Source organism: Mirounga leonina, unplaced genomic scaffold (assembly GCF_011800145.1).
Source record: "Mirounga leonina isolate KUSES-001 unplaced genomic scaffold, KU_Mleo_1.0 Mir_151, whole genome shotgun sequence".
Taxonomy (NCBI): Eukaryota; Metazoa; Chordata; class Mammalia; order Carnivora; family Phocidae; genus Mirounga; species Mirounga leonina.
In genome coordinates this window covers 6,727,870-6,744,684 of record NW_023270377.1, presented here as the reverse complement: position 1 = coordinate 6,744,684, position 16,815 = coordinate 6,727,870, and the positions used below count along the sequence as shown (strand labels likewise).

At 50.9% G+C, this 16,815-nt stretch overlaps 1 protein-coding gene across 1 annotated transcript; it reads left to right on the top strand.

The window, feature by feature from the left end:
- The first annotated feature begins 9,695 nt into the window (after positions 1–9,695).
- Positions 9,696–16,227, top strand: SNORC (secondary ossification center associated regulator of chondrocyte maturation). Its single transcript, XM_035006847.1, has 3 exons — positions 9,696–9,783; positions 15,790–15,972; positions 16,050–16,227. Exons 1-3 carry the CDS (start codon positions 9,711–9,713, stop codon positions 16,157–16,159), a joined length of 366 nt encoding a protein of 121 aa, XP_034862738.1. The 5' UTR covers positions 9,696–9,710; the 3' UTR covers positions 16,160–16,227.
- Positions 16,228–16,815: the final 588 nt, after the last annotated feature.

Below are 16,815 nucleotides of genomic sequence, written 5' to 3'. Positions count from 1 at the left end.
CCAAATACCATTGGGGTGCTGTTCCTAGGAACTGGGGAGAATGGATATTGGTGGTTCGCAGTCTCTAATGCTGATTTTCTCTAGTGTTATGTTTTGAAGTTGCAAAGATTTGGGATAGTTTGTGCACGTTGACCATGGGAAAGGAATCCTAGCAACCACCCCAATTTGGCCTGTGGACTGAGGATCTCAGCCTTTTCCAATGAGGAGGCTCAGAACAGGTTCTGTTTCCATTCTTGTGCAGAGCTGGGAACCCAGAGCAGTTTCGAAAGGCCCAGCCTTGCTGCGTCTGGCAGGACAGTCTGAGTGGGGAAGCATGGCCTACCTGATGATCTGTGAGGTTTCATTCAGCTCTAACTTCCGGAGTATGTGAGTGCGATCTGTGTGTGCATCTGCACGTTCTTCCAGCATACTGCTGACCCAGGGTATTTTCAGATTTAGCACTTGTGTTCCAGCGTGGGTTCTGGATGATGCATGATAATCATCCTTCGCACTTTACTGAAGCAGACTGAAGCTGAAATGCAAGTATGGTGAGACTCATATAGAGCACAGTCAATCACCTGATTTTTTTTTTTAAAGATTTTATTTATTTATTTGACAGAGGGAACACAAGCAGGGGGAGTGGGAGAGGGAGAAGCAGGCTTCCCGCTGAGCAGGGAGCCCGACGTAGAACTCGATCCCAGGACCCTGAGATCATGACCTGAGCCAAAGGCAGACGCTTCACAACTGAGCCACTCAGGTGCCCGCACTTACCTGATTTTCTGACTCTCTTTGGTAACATGAAATTAAGCCTTAAGCGGGACAGGGTCCCATCATGAAATAGAAACCGCCCTAAATATTCAGTCAAAAGAAATGAAAAAAAGTTGGTATTGAAAAGGTTCGTAGCAAAATGGGAAAAGGTAAAGTTACTGAAGGATCAATCAGTAATTGTAGGGAAACCATTAATACCATATCCAGTGATCCCATCAGTCATTCCGTCCATTTCTAGGTTGATCCTAATGTCTCTCCAGTTCACTTATAGTCTCACCTGGATACTCTGTATGAATATGAATATGGAAAAATAGAAAAATTGGTTTGTATCTACAAATAAATATATAAAAGAAGCAAGGAGAGGGGCCCCTGGCTGGCTCAGTTGGTGGAGAGTGCAACTCTTGATCTCAGGGTTGTGAGTTTGAACTCCATGTCGGGTGTAGAGATTACTTAAAATCTTAAAAAAGTAAACCCTCTTGAGGGTAATACCACCTAAAATAAGCAGTGAATAAAATATACATAAAATATACATACAGTGAATAAAATATACATAAAATAAGCAGTGAATAAAACATACAAAATAAAATATATGCAGTTCTTATTTTTGTACCAGCTCACAGGGCTGTGGGTGGTATTTGTACAACTTCTTTCCGTACTACCCATTCCATGTTCTTCTGCCCCCGTGGGGTGACCTGAACCTTCATTCCTGAGGGGTCTGAGTCCTTAATCGTCCTGAGGTTATTGCAGCTTTTGTTTTTAGTTAGCTTTTCCCCCCAAGGTTAGTTTTTTAGTTTTTTTTTTTTTTTTTAGATTTTATTTATTTGACAGAGAACCAGCACAAGTAGGGGGAGCAGCAGGGAGAGGGAGAAGCAGGCTTCCCGCTGAGCAGGGAACCCAATGCAGAGCTCAAACCCAGGACCCTGGGATCAAGACCTGAGCCGAAGGCAGACGCTTAACGACTGAGCCACCCAGGAGCCCCTAGGGTTTTTTTTAATGAAAAATTTCAAACGTACGCAGAAGTAGACTAGTGTCTTTAGAAGTGTCTGGGAAGTACCATGATCTAAGTGCCAGCAGATTCTGTGTCTAGTGAGGGCCCTCTTCCTGGTTTGCAGATAGGCATCTTCTTGCTGTGTCCTTGGGTGGCAGAGAGATCTCATGTCTCTTTCTATCCACCTTTTGATTTTACTTATTTATAAAAAAATTTATATTTTATTAAGATTTTTATTTTAATTACAGTATAGTTAACATGCAGTGTTGTATTAGTTTCAGGTATACAATATAGTGATTCAGCAATTCTATATATTACTCAGTGTTCAGAATAAGTGTACTCTTAATCCCCTTTACCTATTTCTCCCATCCCCCCACCCACCCCCTCTCTGGTAACCATCAGTTCTCTCTAGTTAAGAGTCTGTTTCTTAGTTTGTCTCTCTCTCTTTTTTTCCTTTTCTCACTTGTTTCTTAAATTCTCCATGAGTGAAATCATATGGCATTTGTCTTTCTCTGACTTTATTTAGCATTATACTCTAGCTCCATCCATGTTGTTGTGAATGGCAATATTTTATTTTTTATGGCTTCATAATATTCCATTGTGTGTGTATACACACACCCACACACCCACATCTTTATCCATTCATGTATTGATGGATGCTTGGGCTGCTTTCATAATTTGGCTATTGTAGATAATGCTGCTGTAAACAGATGTGCATGTATCCCTTTGAATTAGTGCTTTTGTATTCTTTGGGTAAATACCCAGTAGTACGATTATTGGATCATAGGGTAGTTCTAGTTTTAATTTTTGGAGGACCCCCCTATACTGTTCTCCACAGTGGCTGCACCAGTTTGTATCCCCACCAATAGTGCAAGAGGGTTCCTTTTTCTTTGCCTCCTCACCAACACCTGTTGTTTCTTGTTGAGTCTAGCCATTCTGACAGGTGTGAGGTGTGATATCTCATTGTGGTTTTGATTTGCATTTCCTTGATGATGAGTGATTTTGAGCATTTTTCCATGTGTCTGTTGGCCATCTTGTCGTCTTTGGAGAAATGTCCGTTCATGTCTTCTGCCCGTTTGTTGGGTTGTATCAATTCTTTGTACATTTTGGATACTAATCCTTTATATCTTTTGATCTTTTTAAAAATCATCTTTCTTTCCCTTTGTCAGGGCCCCACCCTCATGACCTAATCTAACCCTAATTACCTCCCAAAGACCCCATTTCTAAGCACCATCACTGGAGGGTGAGTGCTTCAACATACGAACTTTGGGAGACCCAAATAGCTAAAGCAACTAGTGTAACAAACTCCTACCTAACATAACCTAGCTTCAACAATTGACATTTTACCAGTTTTTATTTATTTCACCCTTTTTTCTTAGACTTTTTTTTTTTTTTTTTTAAGAGAGGGAGGGTGGGGAACGGCAGAGGGAGAGGAGAGAGAGAATCTTAAGCAGGCTTCATGCCCAGTGTGGACCCTGACATGGGGCTTGATCTCACAACCCTGAGATCATGACCTGAGCCAAAATCAAGAGTCAAACACTTACCTGAGCCACCCAGGTACCCCTTTCTTTAGACTATTGTAAGACAAATCCTAGATATGTCACATATTTTAATGTGCATGGTAACAGATAAGGATGCCTTTTTTTTTTTTTAAGTTTTATTTAGGTAAGCTCTACACCCAACATGGGGCTTGAACTCACAACCCCAAGATCAAGAGATGCATGCTGTTCTGACTGAGCCAGCCAGGCACCCTGATAAGGATGCCTTTTAAAAAAAGAAGAGAGTAGGGGCACCTGGGTGGCTTTTAGTCGGTTAAGCTGCTGCCTTCGGCTCGGGTCATGATCCCAGGGTCCTGGGATCGAGCCCCACATCAGGCTCCTTGCTCAGCGGGGAGCCTGCTTCTCCCTCTGCCTGCTGCTCCCCCTGCCTGTGCTCTCTCTCTGTCAAATAAATAAAATCTTAAAAAAGAAAAAAAAAGAGACTACATACAATTATCACATTAACAGTGTTGATAATACCTTAACCCAGTCCATATATGATTTTCTCAGATTGTCTTAAAGGTGTCTTTTTTTTTTTTTTAAAGATTTTTATTTATTTATTGAGAGAGATGATAGCATAAGAAGGGGGAGAGTCAGGGGGAGAGTCAGAGGGAGAAGCAGACTCCCCGCTGAGCAGGGAGCCCGATGCAGGACTCGATCCCAGGACTCCAGGATCATGACCTGAGCCGAAGGCAGTCGCTCGAACAACTGAGCCACCCAGGCGCCCTTAAAGGTGTCTTTTTACAAAAGTTTGAATCAAAATCAAAATGAAGCTCATGGATTGCATTTGGTGCAATCTAGTTCCTCCTCAAAAACAAAGTTGAAAAAACTGGGTCATTTATCCATCAAACATCCCGTATTTAGGGTTAGCAAGGAGCATATTTATAGTGTCCATTTGTTTATGTCTCTCATGTTTTCTGTAAATTCAGAGTCAGATCTAGAGGCTTGACTACATTCAGATTCTCCCTTCCCCCTCCAGGAATACTTAGCTGCTTGCCTGGTGTATGTCCTGTTGTGTCACGTCAGCAGGCGGTATTGCCTGACTGTCCCATTTTGACTTACCCATTATAACTGTTCTGTTGACCATTCATGTAGCAGTTTTAACATTCCTCAGTGGTCATTGTCTCGGTCCTATTATTGCATTTGTCATTGAAAAATAGTGACTTTTCAGGGGAAGAGGGGACCTTATTTTGAATAATTCAAGACTTAGAACTTGCAAGAACAGTAGAAAGAATTCCAACATGACTTTCACTCCCATCTGCTAACATCTTACCACATCTGCTTTATCAGTTTTTTTGGATAATCCGTTTTTCTCAATAATGGCTCTCCGTAACTATTTTTTATGAACCGTTTGGAAGCAAGCTGCAGACATTATATCCCTTACTCCTAAACATTTCAGGGTGTGTTTCCTTGAAACAAGGACATTTTCTTACATAACCACAGTGTAATTATTAAAATTAGGAAATAAATGATATAATACTAAATATTCAGGTTTCATTAATGTTTCACCAATTGTTCCCCTAATATTTAAAAAAAAATTTTTTTTTTAAGATTTTATTTATTTGACAGAGAGAGAGGCAGTGAGAGAGGGAACACAAGCAGGGGGAGTGGGAGAGGGAGAAGCAGGCTTCCCGCAGAGCAGGGAGCCCGATGCGGGGCTCGATCCCAGGATCCCGGAGCCGAAGGCAGATGCTCAACGACTGAGCCACCCAGGCGCCCCCCGCTAATATTTTTTAAAAGGAGAAAACAAAAAGATGCAGGATGCCGTCCATGATTATTTTTTGTATTTAGTTGTCATGTTCTTGAGTCTCCTCTAATCTGGAACAGTTCCTCTGTCTTTGTCTTTTCATATCTTGACACTTACGGGTGCAGGACAGTTGTTTTGTAGAATGCCCTCAATTTGGAGTTGTCTGGTGTTTTCTCAGGATTTGGCTGAGATTATGAAATTGGGCAGGAATAATACAGAAGTGATGTTATGTCCTCGATGTACCATATCATGATGATGTTGGTTTGAACCATTACTGGTGATGTTAATTTTAATCACTTGATTAAGGTGGTGTCTTCCAGGTTTCTCCACTGTAATGATTTTTTATTTTTATTTTTTTTTAAGATTTTATTTATTCATAAGAGACAGACAGAGAGAGAGAGGCAGAGGGAGAAGCAGGCTCCCTGCTGAGCAGGGAGCCCGATGCAGGACTCGATCCCAGGACTCTGGGATCATGACCTGAGCTGAAGGCAGACGCTTAACCATCTGAGCCACCCAGGCACCCCTGATTTTTTTTTAATGGGAGATACTTTGAGACTTTGTAAATATCCTTCATCAGACTTTTTAAAAAGATTTTATTTATTTAAATAGCATGAGTAGGGAGGAGGGGCAGAGGGAGAGGGAGCGGTTAGAAGCAGGCTCCCAGCTGATCAGGAGCCCAACATGGGGCTTGATCCTAGGACCTTGTGACTATGACCTGAGCCGAAGACAGATGCTGAACCGACTGAGCCACCCAAGTGCCCCTCCTCATCAGACTTTTATCCACTAGTTTTAGCAGCCATTGATTCTTGCTTGAACAATTAATACTTGCCAAACTTTCCTTTTATATTTATTAGCACTCTAAGGAAGAGCTTTCCATACACACACACACACACACACACACACACTATAGGTTACAATCTGGTAATATTTTTCATGCACAGATTATTCATTAGGTGCCCCTCCACGTTGTCTTTTGTGTCCTTTCGCTATGTCCCCATCATTTTTTTGAGCACTTACTTACTTTGGCATGAGATGTGCTAGGCTCATCATCTACTTTTCCTTTCCCAGATTTGGAATTAGCCATTTCTCTAAGGAGTCTGCTGCTTTTGCAGGGGAGGCCTGAGGATTTGTGAGTGGAAGAGTCAGATTTGTTTGAGTCTACCCAAATATCCCCATTCCACATCTCAATGTCTCACTCCTTTCCAATCAGTGCCATCGGTTTCACCTAAGAGAATTGGCACAGCTGTGAATTCAAGACTGTAGTTCTGCAACTCACACAGACTTGGGGCCTCGTTTGCAGCCAGTTATGCCCTGTATCCACAAGAAATAAGATACCTTTTTTAAGACGGCCACAGAAGGACTCCAGTATTCTGATCATGACTTGGCTTTCAAATTTAAAGCCTGAACTTGTCGTTTTCTGTGAGCACCCAGTGAAGTAAAAAGTAGCCAGTTCATTTCGCTATCCTGTTGATCATCATCACCACTCAAAACATCAAATGCATTATCTACTTGGTCTCTCAAGCCTTGTCTTCAATAGGCATTTCATGCAAAAACAACCACAAGTCTTAACATACGGCGTGCCATACATTTCCAGATCAGGTTTTCCACTGGCAATGAGGTCTTTCCTGCCATTGAAGCTCAAACATGGTGGTGAACCAAGCTCAGAAACACATCTTCGAGGGCCTGTTTCTCAGGACGATTCCAGGTGCAAAGCTCTGTACTGGTCAGGATCAGACTTGGATACAGAGTTCACTCTAGGTATTTCAGACAGAAGAGATTTAGTGCAGGGATATGTTTTAGGATGTCTAAAGGACTAAAGGAGCAAAAAAGGGAAGGAGGGAAGGTTGCTCATAAATTGACAACTGCACCTAGGCAACTGACATCAGCCAGGGCTGGAGAAAGATTCCTCAGAGGTCACGGCACTGTCGACTAAGGCTCCTGGCAAGGACCCAGAGCCCGGACTTCCAACTTGATGTGGCTGCCCTTGAAGCCCTGAGTCCCTGATGTTCTTAACGCTGTCAGGAAGGGTCACTTCTCCCCTCCCGCCTTGCATCTCACAAGAGCGCCTCCCATTGGCAGATGCTACCAGGAAGTCAGCTAGGACGGAAGTTTCAAGTGTCATGTGGGGATCTGACTAGTTATGCTGCTACATTACACTGCAGGGCACAGAAAGTTGAGGATGGGGGACTGGGAGCAAAAAAGCAACACAAATGAATAAACAAGTGAGAAGATGCTCCCTGTTAGCTCTATCCCAGAAATCCCAACTGATTGAATCCAAATATTGAGTTCCTGTTGCATACTGGACATGGTGGTGCTAGGTTTTAGAAATACATTGGTGAATAAAACACAGCCCCTGCCGTCCTGGGATTTACAGTCACAGGGTGGGGATAGATAATCTATGAACACTTCATCTAACGGCACCATTACCTATATCTGACAAAGGATGTTTATCTTGGATACACACACCAAACAAAATAAATGTAAAAATACCACTCTAATAAATGGGCAAAGAAAACTGAGCAGACCATTCACAAAAGAGGATATTCCTTTGGTCATTAAATATGCAAAGGTGCTCAACTGTGTCAGTCATGGAAATGCATCTGCAATGAGACACCATTACATACCTATCAGGATGACTAGAAAACCAAAGACTAGCAATGCCCGGTGTGGGTGAGGATGCGGAGCACCTGGAACGCTCACACTGCTTATAAAGTATAAACTTTATAAACGAACACTTGGGAAGACAGCTCGGCAGCATCTACAGAAGCTAAACTCTGCCTCCCCTCTGACCTCGCAATTCTGTCATTAGATTTATAACCAAGAGAAGCTAGTGGATATGTTCATCAAAAGACATGTTCAAGAATATTCACAGGAGCCGGATTCATAGAAGTTCTAGGAAGAACCCAAATAGACACAGATAAATGGCAAAATGGATAGAAGAATGATTAGGTTGTGACATAATTCATATAATTGAATACTATTCAGCAATAAAAACAAATGAGCATCTACATGCAGCAATGTGGATGAATCTTACAGAATGTTGAACAACAACAACAACAAAAGCCAGAAACGAGTTCATATCCTATGATTCCATTTATTTGAAGTTCAGGAGTAGACCAAACTCCTCCATGGTGACAGAAGACAGAATCATGCTTTGGAGTTACTGATGGGATTGGGGGGCAGGAAGGATCCTGCTGGTGTGCTGGAAATGTTCCATATTGATTTGGGTGATATTTGCCCTGGTGTATACATGCATAAAAGTTCCTCAAGCTGTAAACATAAGATTTGTGCTTTTCACAGTATGTATGTTATTTCTCAGAAAATTCACCAAAAAAAAAAAAAAAAAAAGAAAGAAATGAGAGTTTTATGTAAATATAAGTGCTAAGAAGAAATTACGTGATGTGATGGGTAGATGGGAGGCTGACTGATCAGAGCTGAGTCCTGAATGGTGATGAGGAGATAGCCACGTAATGAACTGAGGAACTGCTTTCTGGGAGATGGGACAGCAAGTGCAAAGGCCCTGCGACAGGACCACGTTTGGTGTGTTGGAGGAACCTAATCAAGACCAGTGGACTGGAACACTGTGAGCAGGGCCAAGGCAAGCCTTTAAGGTGGCTTTTCTAAGAACGGGGGTGGGGGGTGGGGGGCACAAAGGGTGTGAGGTAAGGGGTGCTGGCAGTACTTTCTGAGAGATTCGACGAGTGAGGGAGAGAGAAACCTTTGATAACTTTTAATTGTGTGTCTAGGATATCTGGAAGGTCGGGGGCTGGGGTTCCACTGACTGAGCAGGACTAGGGAGGCATGGAGTCAAGGTCGCTTTGGACACATTAAATTGGACATACTTTTTAGATACTCATGGAGCTTTTGGGGAGGCCACGGGTGGTAGGGCTGAAGTGCTTCACCAGACCCGGGCTGGACACAGATGCCAGGAGCACACAGGTGGTGTGTCAAGTCTCAGGCATCTGGGAGAACAGAGAGCAAGAAGAAACAGGGCATTTAACGACATGAGCTTTTCTGGAAAGAGACTAGAGCTGCTGAGGGTTTGGATTGAAACTGTTTTAAAAGTGCTTCTGTTATTAACAAGGTCTGTTGAGTATTGTCTCCCCACCAGGCATCAAGAGCCCAAAAGTGAGCAGACTGTGCAGTGCTTGACTGCCTGGGCTTCAGTCTCTTGAGCCAGGGCCATAGGTACTAAAATGCAGATCCCTGGGCCTACCCATGACCCTCGGATACAGAGTGCTGGAGGCATCTGTATTTTCCAAGTTCCCTGAGTGAGTCTTTTTGCACATTGAAGTTTGAGAATCTTATTTCCAGCGGCTGAGGAGTGTGTGTTTGGGGGGGGCGGGGTAGAGACAGAGAGAGAGAGAGTGAGAGGGCTAGGGGCAGGGAGAGAGGGAAAGAGAGCAATTTCCTCTTTCTTTCCCTCTCTGAGGGTGGGGCTACTTTGGAGTTAGGAAAGCAGTCCGTTCTGTAAGCTCTGCTGTGTGTGTGTGTGTGTGTGTGTGTGTGTGTGTGTGTGTGAGTGCGCGCGCTTATGTGTGGGGGGCGGGCACGGTGTCCCAGGAGGACAGAGTTTGCATTGATGAAAACCCTTCCCAGCCCTTTGATACCTCTTTCCCGCCGCTCTGAAGTTAACTAGCTCAGTCCTCGGTGCATCCCGTTCTCCAGCCGCGCTCCCTCACTGGCCAGGATGGCATTCCGTGTGGCCCTGCGCATGGCACTGCTGCTCCTTTCCGGGGCCCTGGCCCCTGCAGTGCTCACAGGTAAGGGTGCTCCCTTGACTGCTGCCACCAGCCGCCCAGGGCCAGGAAGCCCCGTGTGGCCCCCCGGGCAGAAGCCCTTCCCAGGAGACAGCCGCCGTTTGGGGTGATTCTGCGGAGGGCTCCTATGAGGTTGGCTGCCAGGAGCCGAGTCGATGTCCTGGGAATTGCTAGCTGTGGGGACGATGGCCCCTGAAGCAGGGGGGTGATCTAGGGAGCAGGACCAGGGACATTAGCTGCCTGGGGGACACGGGGTTTACCCCAGCATGCTAAAATCTGAAGGCTTCCAGATCTGGGAGTCAGGAGGGGGCACTAGGCATAGGGCAAACAGCTGAAGGACCAGAGGCCCTGGGCTCCTAGACAGAAAACCCCAGAGCCCTGCTGTTTCACTTTTCAACCCTGTAAGCCCTTCTGTGCTGGCTTTCTGAAATGACCTTCCAGACTGAGGACCCAAGTACTATATTCCCAGCCCAGGAAGAATTCCAGAAAGAGCACAGGGCCTGAGACTCCTTGGCAAAACCGTGATGAGGACACTGGACTTAGCCTCAGTACTGAGGTCAAAATGGCTGGGTCTGGGGTCTGGTGAGAAGGAAGGTCCCAATAGGCTCAGGGTGGCAGGCTCCCTGGACCTCAGCCCCAGTCCTGGGCATGGCTCTAGGGCCCTCTGCTGAGAGGGGCTGGCCCAGTCCAGCTTCAAAGCCTGAGAGAGAAAAAGCTCAGACAGGTCGTGGATGGTCTTTCTCCAGAAGAAAGCAGTCTCTGTTGGCTGTGGGGTGGGCCAAAGGAGAAGGGCCCCTGTGTGTACGTGTGTGTGTTGGGGGGGGTCCTGGGGCTGGAGAGAGGTGTGGGTGGGGAGACCCCTGGAGACCTTCTCTGCAGCATGGCTTTGGGGGAATGTCTGTGGATCTGTAGGGGTGGCACCTGGATGCCAGCCACCTGAGCATGGCCCTGGGGAGAGTTGCTGGGGGGTGTGAGGCCTGGTGGACAGCCACACACTCAGGCACAAACACCGGGAAGAAATGGGTGATGGTGAGCTGCTTGTGGGCATGCAGGCCCCTCCAGATGCCCTGGGAAGAAGCCAGGCTTTGCTTCTGACTCTGTCTACTAACCGTGTCTCAGCCTCTCTGTACCTCTCCTCATCTGGACGTGGTGATAACCACAATCAGTAGCTCTGCCTCCCTTGTCGGGGACTGCGGGCCTACCGACTTCGGACACATGAGCTTTCAGGGTGGGCCGGGCATCCTGGAGCGCTCAGTAAATGTTGGGGGAACCGTGAATAAATGTCCCCAGCCCCTCTAGGTGCAGGGTGGTCTTGGGGCAGAACCACCTCCCCGTATAGGCTGGGAAAGTGCCCAGCCCCCCTTTATGTGGGAGATGTGCCAGCTGGGCAAGACGAGGGGCTGGTGGGATGCCCCAGGAATTGGGAAAGTGACCTGAGTGTCGGGTGGCATCTTCTGTGGACTAGATCTTGGGACTGTGGTCCTTGCAGATCCCCCACTCCCCACCCCACGCCCCACTCCACCCCTGCCTGGTGGTCAAAGTGGGTAGAGGTGAAGGTGCTGGCGCCTGGCTGCCCAGGTTCTGGGGCCGCCTGGGGAGCTCTGTCCAGTTTCTTGTTCCCTGAGTAGCCAGCTCTTCCAGCCCAGGATGCTGGCCAGAGGCCCTGGATCAGGCTGTGCATACACAGCCTGGGTGGGTGGGCTTTGTCCGCTGCCACAGGAATGTTTGGGGACGTGTTTGGCTCTCTAGGACCTCACCTGGCCTCACCTCCCTCCACGTGTCCTACCAAGAACAGGCAGGCCAACTCCACCCCAGAGTCTTTGGGGTTTTGGCTGGCTGTGGTTCTTCCTGCTGTTCTGGGAGGGAGGATGTTTGGGAGGCTCTCAGCCATCCCACTCTGGGCTAGAAGCTCTGAGCAGGTGTGTAGAAGGTCTGGCAGGCCCCCTGACCTTTGCTTGGTGGGCTGGGGTCCTGTAGCAGGCAGGCAGGGAAGGGGTGGCCCCGTGGCTGAGGTCCAGGCCCGGCCTGCTGCCCTCCCTGTCGGTTGCCTGTGGCTGCAGCTACTGGGGTAGGGGGAGCAGGCCAGGTTGAGCAGGCGGGAGGCCAGGGCAGGGATGAAAAGGCCCTTCATAGCTGGCACAAAGGCAGTCTGTGAGCACGGGTGCCCGGCCTCGGGGCCCCGCGGTCAGAGGGAGTGTTAAACAAACCTATTTACCGAAAGGCAGGGCGGCTGGAGGCGGCGGGCTGGGGCAGAGCCCACCGTGGCCCAGGCCTGTGGCAGTGTCATGGGCCCCCCACTTTTCCTGGTTTCCTTGGTCAGAGTCACAGGACGTTGCTAACTCTGGTCCTTGGAGTTTAGGTCTATCACAGGTCCTCCTTGATCCTACCTGCCTCTCTGTCCTCACCTAACATCCCCCTTGGGGCTCACAGCTCACCTTCCATGCCCATGGGCTCCATCCTCCCTGACTTTGCTTGTGCTGCTCCCTCTGCCTGGCTTTCTTTCCTTCCCTCATCTTCACTCCTGCTCAGACGGGCCCTCCTGCTGGCAAACTCCCTGACAACTGCTTCTTATTAGGGCTCCCCAAGGCAGATTTTGGGGGGAAGGTGGGTTATTGCCTTTAAACTTTGTTTTCCCCTTTTATTACAGCAAATTGAGAAAATACAGAGACATGTAGATGAGGATCAGAAAATGCTTTGGCCTCTTCCCGGCACCTGCACCTCCTTTGCTGGAAGGCTGGTGGCTGAGTCCAGGCTGCAGTTCTGGGCTGCATAAGCTGCAGGGAGCTGGCAGGCCTTTGGGGCCCTGGCTGTTTGGGTGCAGATGAGCCCTTGGGGGTCTCCCGTGATGGTCAGCTGCAGCAGATGCACAGCACACAGATCCAGCTGGCCTGTGTCCGGCTGGAGAGGCCCTGGGGCCGAGGCAGCAGCTCATGATGGCAGTGACAGCACGTTACTACTTGTGGGCCGAGAGAGACATGGGCCACTCCCATTTCACAGGTTGGGAAGTAAAGTCGGGGAGGGTGGGAGCAAAGTCAGTCTGCGGGGGTCCTAGGGTGACAGAGCCAGGCTTTGGACCCAGCCCTTTTGATTTGGAAGCCTGTGGGTTCAGCCCCTCAAGCTTTAGGGACTGGTTGAGTGTTGAAGGAGGGATTAGAGGTGGGTACACACAGCAGGGATGAGGTGGCCTGAGCCACTGTGTCTGGCAGGGAAGATCCAGGCTTGTGTGGGGAGCAGCAGAGTCAGGCTGGGTCACGGCGGCGGGGGTAGAAGGCCAGAAGGCCTGGGTGTGCCCCCAACTGCCCTGCTCAGAGGGCGGCCCACTCTTCCCCGGAGATGGCTCCTGGGCTCTGGCAAAGGGCAGAGGTAGATGCTTACCTGGGCCCTGCTAGCTGTGGGCAGCTGATTCCCCAAATGCTACCCAGGTTGGCCCTGTGGTGGCCTCCCTGCCGTGGGTGTATGGGGAGCGAGTGGGGGCCAGTGGCTTGTCCATTTACCTGGGAAGACAGGCAGTCTGTGAGCTCCAGACTCCAGGGCCCAGTAGTGGACATACTCAGGCTTTTTCTCTGGCCCAGCCCCTGGGGGCCTGAGGCAAGCATGTCTGGGGCCTGGCACTTTCCACAGCAGCTATGAGGCTTGCAGACCCCTGCCTTCCCAGGCAGTGACAATGGAGGACAGGGTGGTCTTTGCAGTTGGTGGGGGGCCACGGTGGCCCCCAGACACCAGCCTTTTGGTTCAGCTTCAGGCCCTACGAGCGGAAGGCTTCCCCCACACTCTGTGCCAGGGACCTTTTGCCCGTGGGAGGCCTCCTTGCGAGGGCTGTTTGCTGAAAAGGGATGCCAGGTGGGGTAACCCTTGGGAAATAGGACAGGGGTCCCTGCCTGCAAGCCGAGCCTCAGAACTGATCCAGCCCAGGCCTGGGAGAGGCTGCAGGGGCAGGGCCTGAGGAGTCCTGTACAGTTTGATTGGGAAGAGATTCTAAGTTTACATCGGAGTTGCAAAAATAACCCGGTGAACTCCAGCAGACTCTTAGATTCACCTTTGCCATATTTGCTCTTCTTCCTATCTCTGTCTACCCATGTGACCCATCTGAATGTTGATCACTTGAGAATAAGTTGTAGACATCATGCCTTTTGGCCCCTAAGTGCTTCTAAGAATAAGGATATTTACATAACCAGTTACCCAAATGAGGACATGGACATCGATATAGTACTGTTACCTAAGCTACATATTCATGCTTCCCCAGTAAACCCCGTAGTGCCCCCATCTCCCATCCAGGAATACATGCTGCGTTCAACCTCCTAGGTCTCTAATCTGAAACAGTTCTTCAGCCTTTCCTTGTCTTTCTTGACCTGATGTTTTTGAAAAGCACAGTTATTTTAAGACTGACCCTGAATTTGGGTCTAGCTGATGTTTCCTCGTGATTTGCCCCAGGTGGGCACTGTTAGCAGGAAAGACCAGAAGTCCCTCTGTGTCTTCCCAGAACAGCCCCTCTCTGGAAGCTGGCGAGTCCGAAAGCAGCTTGGCTCTGGCTTGTCTGGGCCAGAGGGAGCTCTCGGGTGAAGCCTGCGGAGGGAAAGGTGCCCCAGGGACCTGTAGACAGGCTGGCTAGAGCTGCAGGAACGACACAACTTCCCTGGTGGTTTCTGGGGAAGTGTATCCTGCTACTTCATCGTCTGGGGGCTTTAGAGTCCCAGCAGCGCTCCTCCCAGTGCCCCCCCGCCCCAGCCTTGCTTCTCTCAACTCTGAGGCAGGGATACAAGAGTTCCTAGCAGCTGGAGTCAACAAGATAGTGCGTCGTGATGCCCGCTGAGCCCATTCTAGGGACTGCGTGGGGGCTGAGCATCCTCGGATCACAATTGAGATTAGGCACTGGGGAGCCCTGACCCTGCTAAAGCCAATGGTCAGGGCCAGGCGTCAGGGGGGCGGGGCGTGAGGGGTAGAGCCTGGAGACTGTCTGCCATTCTGGTCTTTAACTGGGTGGCTGGGACCTCCTGTCTGGGAAGGATGGATGGGTCCAGGGTTAGGGTAGTGCTGTGGGGCTCCACAGACCAGGATCCTTGGTGGGGAGGGGAGTGGTGTGGGGCTGGGGTTATCAACACACAGTCCTCTCAGTCTTAGCCTGCCCCCATTCCCTGAGGTCCCTGGGTACTCCAAACCTTGCTAACTCCCAACCCATGAGCAGAAATGCAGAAAATGCTGCACAGGGACTCTGATGTGCTGATTGAGCCCCAGCTTGTGGGGGCAGGGGGGGGGCATCGTCCCTTTCTTGGGGCTTCCCTTACTCTGACCATAGACACCCCTGCCCATCCCTCTGGCCCTGTTCTGTATGGAAGCAGCAATATGCTGGCATCACAGTTTCTTAGGATATAGAGTCCCCTTGGGGTTTAAGCCTTGGAACATGGATTATGTGTGGGTGCTGGACCCCATGTCCTGTGGGCTGTGTGGCTCTGCCCAGGTTAGGCCAAAGGAGGGGGACCAAAGGAGGAGTTTGCCTGTCCTCCCCACCTCCTGCAGCACTAGCCCCTCATGGGGCTCTGGGTAGGCAGGGACCCTGGTTCCTGAAGGGAGAGTTGCCTCACCTTCCTGGCCTCTTCTGCAGGCTGAAGGCTGACCTGCCTGCCTTGCAGGGGGAGGGGTCTCTGACAGGCGTCAGGCATCTCACCCAGGCCTGCAGAGCCCAGCAGTCCAGATAAGGGACCGCGGGCCGGCCCGGAGAGGTGAAGTGCCCTGCCCCTGCCGCCCGAGGCTCTGCTGCCAGCGCAGGGTCCTCACAGCTGTTTTCTAGGAGAACCTGTTGGTCCCCCGCCCCCCCATCAGCCTGTCTTCACTGGGCTCGGGAGCAGCCTGGCCACAGTAGGGGTCCTGGAGCCCCTGTGAAACGGGAGGCCTGGTGCAGTGCTGACCCCAGAGTCCCGCACACAGCGCCACCTCCGCAGCCCGTTAACCGCGGGGGCCACGTCCCTGTCGGCCCTGCGGCCTGCGCCCCAGCGCCTGTCCTTGGCCTTGCAGCCGAGGGCCCGCAGGAGCCCGCGCCCACCCTGTGGAACGAGCCCGCCGAGCTGCCGTCGGGAGAGGGCCCCGTGGAGAGCACCAGCCCCGCCCGGGAGCCCGTGGCCACCGGCCCCCCGGCCCCCACCGCCGCGCCGAGCCCCGAGGACAGCACGGCGCGGGAGCGTCTGGACCAGGGCGGCGGTAGGCGCGGGCCGGCCGGGCGGGGGGCGCGGGGCGGGCGGGGGCCGCGGGGCTGACCCGCCCTCCGTCCTCCGCAGGCTCGCTGGGGCCCGGCGCCATCGCGGCCATCGTCATCGCCGCCCTGCTGGCCACCTGCGTGGTGCTGGCGCTCGTGGTCGTCGCGCTGAGAAAGTTTTCCGCCTCCTGAAGCGAATAAAGGGGCCGCGCCCCCACCGCGGCGCGACTCGGCTGCACCCCCGGTGGCGCCCCCGTGTCTCGAGTGTGTCCGCGCGTGCGTGTGTGGGCGAGCGGGGCGGGCGACAACTCGCAACACGTGCGCGCGGGGTCCCCACACGGCAGCCCACGCCCCTGTCCCCGAAGTGCCCAGGGCCCAAGCCCTGCGCTCGGGCGCAGACTAACGAGCGCCCGAGAGGCGGGCCGAGCCGTGGGGGCTCCCAACGAACGAGAGCCTGCGTTATTTACGGGGAGGGGGGTTAGGGGGGCGGCGGCGTCTTTGACTTGGTCAGCCAGGCCCCATCTGCCGGCTCGGAGCGCCAGACCCGTCCCTCCAGCGCCCCCGTGAACCCCTCCACCCCAGGGAGCCCCAGGAGCAATGGGACCACAGGCCCAGGCAGCCTCCCTTCAACCCCGCGTTTGGCCCTGGCTCTCCTTTCTAGGTCATGTCCTTTGTTTTGCACACTTCCCGGGAAGCCTAGCTCTTATGATTGATAGATTTAAAATAGTGGCTGAGCTGCTCAGGGCATGGCAGGGAAGAAGCCTGAACTGCATCCCTTTGGAGTGGAAAAGAAGACTGGAGGCCTGGAGGAGGGACTGTCTGCACACCCCGTGATGGTTTGATACCCT

Bases quoted from the DNA above. Each gene is read 5' to 3' on its own strand.
- SNORC (XM_035006847.1), top strand. From the start codon at position 9,711: ATGGCATTCCGTGTGGCCCTGCGCATGGCACTGCTGCTCCTTTCCGGG. The intron at 9,784-15,789 runs GTAAGGGTGCTC...TTGGCCTTGCAG, and splicing joins GGCCCCTGCAGTGCTCACAG to CCGAGGGCCCGCAGGAGCCC. The intron at 15,973-16,049 runs GTAGGCGCGGGC...CGTCCTCCGCAG, and splicing joins GCGTCTGGACCAGGGCGGCG to GCTCGCTGGGGCCCGGCGCC.